The sequence below is a fragment of the Eimeria mitis genome, genomic scaffold, assembly GCF_000499745.2.
Source record: "Eimeria mitis Houghton genomic scaffold, Emh_scaff359, whole genome shotgun sequence".
Taxonomy (NCBI): Eukaryota; Apicomplexa; class Conoidasida; order Eucoccidiorida; family Eimeriidae; genus Eimeria; species Eimeria mitis.
The window spans coordinates 15,839-21,547 of NW_013571934.1; the positions used below are offsets into that span (position 1 = coordinate 15,839).

At 49.1% G+C, this 5,709-nt stretch overlaps 1 protein-coding gene across 1 annotated transcript; it reads right to left on the minus strand.

Moving 5' to 3' along the window:
* Positions 1-411: 411 nt before the first annotated feature.
* On the minus strand, positions 412-4,742 carry EMH_0009380 (uncharacterized protein; the record flags this gene model as incomplete). The annotated part of the gene is given in 11 exon segments (XM_013498642.1): positions 412-546; positions 708-830; positions 1,053-1,319; positions 1,511-1,811; positions 1,936-2,249; positions 2,400-2,559; positions 3,123-3,392; positions 3,525-3,719; positions 3,723-3,733; positions 3,842-4,339; positions 4,518-4,742. Coding segments are annotated over 11 exon segments (2,499 nt in total).
* Between the last annotated feature and the right edge of the window lie 967 nt (positions 4,743-5,709).

The following is a 5,709-nucleotide window of genomic DNA, read 5'->3' on the forward strand; positions in this document are numbered from 1 at the left end:
GCATAACAGATCCTACGGTTGCTCGTGATTCCGAGCAGCGTAGCACTGCCCTGTCTCACAGAGCAGTGCAACACTGCGTTGAACCCATTTTTCGGGGTCGTCATCTGCAAAGGTGCAAATAGAGACAGCTGGGAATGCATGTAACTGCTACAAATTGTTAACAACGTTGAATAAGGAGCGGGTCATGGCTTTCAAGATGCGCTAAGATTAAGATGCTCGTTGGTGCCAAACCTGTTGGGAGATCCAAGAAGGTGACAACCTCCGCGCAGGCTGCCCTGTCAGCCGTTCTGTATACCGGGCACCTGTTTTCCGCACCAGAAGAAGCGCACTGCAGTCTAATTGAACAACAATTGCCACAAACTGGAGCGTTGCAATCAGGGACGAACAACGGGTGCAACTGTTTCATTTGAGCTATGCTAACTTGTATCTCTTTTCTTCTTTCACATGGGATAATTGGGGGACCAAGCGAATTGGCGGCATTTGCTGGCACATTTCACGTGGGTTCGCGTCACGAAGCAATCTATCCTCGGCGGACCAAGCAGCCCCCTGCAGGGGCAAAGTGCACACTTTTTTGTGAATTAGAGGTAACTGTACACAAAAACTGCTGGTGTTACTGGATGAACGGGCACTGATATCGAGAATCGGAGATTACTGTGGTGTTCGTCTTTAGCAGAGTTGAGAAGCTAAGCATTGGAGACTTTGCTTACCTGGAGGAAAACGCCTGTGATGGAAATTCCCACATCTGCAGGATATTGTGGGCCAGTTTCGTTCTCAGTCTCGTTTTCGAGATCAGCAAACTCCGCAGACAATGAGAGGCTGGACGGGGGCTCCTGAAACGGCCCAAAAATGCTAGGCATTCTTCTATTTCTGATCAGGTGGGGCTGTAGGCAGTGATATATCAGGCCCATGAAGGTGCGTAGCTACCTACAGACTCGACGGATGTTGGTGACTGCTTGGTCAGCTAGCGTAATTCTGGGGTTACGGAAACAAAGTGAACATGTGACAGATGATCTTTCTCGAGTATTATACGCCTTAATCTCCCAAGTTTGTACCTTCAAAGCACGGGCGACGACCCGCAATGCTGCCTTGAAAAAGCTCTGAGGATGGTAAAATGTTGCTATGTTGAAGACTTCAGGTGGGCCGTTTTGTGCCCAGTGCCTCGCGCTACTGATGCGCGTCCCAAGATCATGGAGCCATGCTCCAAGGCTGAGCTTTGAGGGGTAGGATACAGAAATCCACGCTGCGGGGACCTTCTGGAAGTATAAGTCCTTACTGAGGTTATCCAAATCCTCAGTCATTACAGACCAGCCCCGGAGTGCCTTCAATCACGCCACATTTTTGCATATACCTGCTAACTATTCCATCCAGCGTAAGTGTGCAAGCGACACGAGAGATGCAGCAACTCTTTTTCATACTGAATTCGTTTATTTTGCACTGTGCCACGCGAAATGGTGCCATGTAACTATCCTGGTTCAATCGTGGTCAACTGGCCTGCTTTAGGCGAACGCACCTCGATAAGTTGGGTGAGAGACATTCGGATGAACGCGAGGAGCGCATTGTAACTGCAAAGCTCTCCTTTAAGGAAGTTACTCAGCGGAGTTAGCTCACATAGTCCTGTTTGTGAGTTTTCGTGTAGCTGGAACACCTCCCTGCTAGCCGTTTCGTGGGGAATGTCCTCAGGCACTTTGCTTAGTAGATCTGAAATCATACCCATAAGGCTTTCTTCTTTATTGCCTCTCGCGTGCGTCTGCATTTCCCTGTGAGCGCTGACAAGGTAGTCCAGGAGCCGGCTGCTCTGCATCTCCTTGTACCTGAGACACAGAAGCACGTCAGACTGCCGTGTGGATCGGAGGAAGAGAGCGATGATGAATAGAAGCTGAAAATATGTAAAGACCGCCAGTTTTATGCCACTCTCTAACATCATAACTGACGTACACCACCGCAGCTCCAGAGTCGAGGCCCAGAATCTCGGGGGCCGCATCAACCGGCAAACACATGGCGAATTCTGTTATATCTTCGTAACTGTAGTCTGAAGGAAGGACATATCCTTTCAACACTGGGTCTGCTGCCGGGGAGTCAAGCTCGGTTGCAGCAAAGCACCGCTTCAATAGTGAGGTGAGCAGCCTTTGGTCCATTTGATCCGTGACACGGCCTCCGTAATGGATATCAGCTGTCAAAAAGAGAATTCTATCCCACGACAGATTTTCTTCGTCGCCAGATGCAGCCTCGAACAGACTTTGCTGGGAAACCTGGGGCACCATAGGACCAGATAAACCTTGGTTCTTAACCAATATGGTTTTGGCGCTGTCAGGAGAGAAGCATCTCTCCTTACTTCCAGTAACACAGATTTGTTGTAAGGTGAACTAAATATCCGGTGCAGTTGTTCTGCTGTGTCGCACTCGGAAGTCGAAAACTGTCCATTCGTAGGCCTTGTTCCATCCGAGAGCTCCAAATTTTCTTCGTTCCGAAATAATGGAGTGGAAAAGTGCGAGTGAGAAAAGCCAACGCTTGTAGTTGGGACACTCTGCTATGTCCTCAGCCCCTCGGTTTTCTAGGTCGCTGAAGGTTTGCAAGATATTATCTCGAAGACCCTGCATTCACTTGCCAGCGAGCACGAGTATCAGTTAACCACTGTAAATAGCATTAAGGGTTGTAGGTTACAATGTCAGACTGCAAGACTGTGGCGCTGAGTGCTCGGCTTAAACCGTTAAGAGACTGCACCATCGAAAACTCAGTTATGCGGTCTGCAGCAATCAGAGTGAGCATACAGTTGGAGGTTCAGTGATGATTTTGATGCTTTGCTTGAGTACGCTGGTTGGAAGGATGTTCGTAGGCTGTGATGTCATGAATAGGCGGAACCGTGGGTGGACTTTTTCCTGTTGGAAGCGCTCATACAGCTGCTGAAGAAACGGCATGAATGTCTCTGACAGATGGCAATTTTGCAGGCAAACCCAATGGCCGTGCTCCCTAAGTATCACAAAAGCACGTTAAAAGCGCCAATTGCATGAATTTTCTAGCTGGGTATGTTCGGCGAGTGTAGCTAAACCTGCCAAGTATTGCAATTTGAGTTTCTTAAGACCCCACATTCCTTTCGCGCCTTTGCTATCGGAAACGAAGCCTACCTGGCTTCCTGCAATACTTTTTCGGCTGCCTTAATCTGGCCCTGGCCGAGCGAAAGAAAGTGCAGCTGGTCTTCAGGCAGCGATACGCGAGCCGATAGAAGCTTTATTGACCCAATTGGGTCACTTCCAGGAGATAGGATGAATATTAACGGTGTTAATGGTGTTGATTCATCCAGGGCCTTCGATAACTCCAGCTGGGGTGGGCAAGTAAACCGCGTTCCCAATACGCTTTCGACGTAGGCTCGACAGCCAGAATGGAGCTCGCTTCCCCTGAACAAACAAATAAGATTCCACCACGTGGTTATCGGAAGTCTGTTCATCATCAACACGGCCAGCATGCCGAACATCTCAAAGCAGCTCAAATGTATGTTTGCTGTGCTCTCAAATACGCTGTTAGCAAACCTTATGGCCTTGACAGCAACTAGAGAAGCAAAACCCCCTAGATCTACTCCTCCAATTTGGGGCAGCTTCGGTGGAAGTTGTTCCCCGCTCTCGATTACGTTTCTCCATTCACCACGCTCATCTGCCACTGCTTGGGCGAACCCACGAAAGCAACCGCCAACACTCGCATCTAAATAAACAATATTGCTCCAAACTTCNAATACTGCATGCTACAGGAGAGCATTAGTCGCTGCCTACTTCGGGTCACGCGGCTGCGCTATATACTATAATACCAGGACTAATCAAGCATTTAGAATCTCACACCTGGCTAATCTCACCTGAGAGACATTTACAGGATCTGCGTTTTCATCTGTTGCCCCTCTCAAAAGGAACTCAAGCATTTTCGGCGGAACATTTTCGGCTTCAGCGTCGAGGGCTGTTGCGATCATAAATGCGAGGACGAGCCTATGCGGCTCTAGTAGTCCCCTGCAAGTGTTGCAATACACCTCCCAAGTAAGCGAATCCCTGAGTGTTTCTCCGCGGGTGTCGCCAGTGTCTTGGCAGCTCGACAAGGTCAGCTGAAGCCGCGCTTTGAAGGCCTCAAGGGACCACAGGTAGAATGGATGGAGGTTGGACATATTTCGCAAGGCAAGATACAGCAGTGAGCCTCGATGGGACAGGGGCTTGTACAGTTTCCTGGTCTCCTCAAGCCTGTCAGATGTGGCAGAAGCTTCTTCCATGCGTCTTTCAATCGCCTCATATGTTAAGCGTGAGTCATTCAGAATATCCAAGAAGGTGTCATCCGCAAGTATGTCACCTTCGGCGTTGGCCAGGAGCTTTGCACGCAAAACACACGAATATCCACACAGATGGGCTTCTGAGGAGGTTTAGCGCTGCAAAACTAACTATTCTGGCATATACATACAATCCAAGTACAAGCTAGGAATGAAACTGTCTAGTGGATGGGTGGCAGTCGCCTATGGTGTGTAGGAAAACTGCTGCTTCTTGTATTACCGAAAGAATTTTTTCCTGGATTGCGGCCTTAAGCTCAAGGTCCTTTGCAATGTTCACAACCAGCACGCTACGCTGTTCTTCCAGATATGGCGCCTCGTGGAGAATGATCTGGTTTAGCAACTGCTCTTCAAGGCTTGCGGGCGTAACCCGGAAGTTTATGACGCTTAATTGATTGTGCAGCTCGGGTGCTAATTCTGAGGGATACAATTTTGTTGCTAATACCATTCTGAAATGCGGGCTCCAGAGGGCGGTGTAGTCACCAAGGTGAACAACTGTCCGTCCTGCTGGCTTAATCCTCTGTAGGGCAGAAAACACAATGGAGTTTCCAGCACAGCAGTTTAGGCTGTTGGCGTGCTCAACGAGCAGTCTAAGGTTTGTTTACCTCTACCACCTTATCAGGCTGATAGCTCAGCACCCAACGGATGTCTACCACACCGTACCACTGTATTTGTTAGGGCTCCTAGTGCTGGGTCTAGCGCCGGCTCGGAAAGAGTGACAAGAACAATCATCCCAGCAGTGACTGCTTCAGATAGGGATTGCAGAACATCGGCGTCACTGGATGAAAGNCAAGAACAATCATCCCAGCAGTGACTGCTTCAGATAGGGATTGCAGAACATCGGCGTCACTGGATGAAAGTTCCATGAAATCCCTTTTGAAGTGACGCTTTCTGAACCAGCGAGTACCCTGGTCCTCAGGGTCAATAATTAAAGGGGGTTTTGGAGAGTTGCAGACCAAAATAGCGTTTTCAATTGAAGCTAGATCGGACGGCAATCCTTCGAGAGACCACTGCCTTATCTCAGACGGTGTTGACAAAGTTCGAGCCAGGGAAAAGTCTCCTCGGGTATTTAATCCTTCTTCGAGGCAAGCGCTCAGCCACAGGCGACTCAGCTCTTCACGATACTCTCGAGTAAATGACCCAGCATAAACAAGCATACCTGAACATAGACAGCCGTCAACACTGCCGGGGATTGAAGATAGCCTGGAATATGGTTCAATTGCGCGTGGTCTCCCAACACGCATGATATCGTTTTACGTGCTGCTCAAGCAAGTTATAGGCTGCGGACATATGTAAGTCGAGCGTTTTGGAGATCAGCGTACCCGCTGCGATAAGTATATCGCTTAAAAGGCTGGACATGTCATCCTGTATGGCTTTTGCATCAACTGCCCATCGCGCTCCTTCCACGGATACTC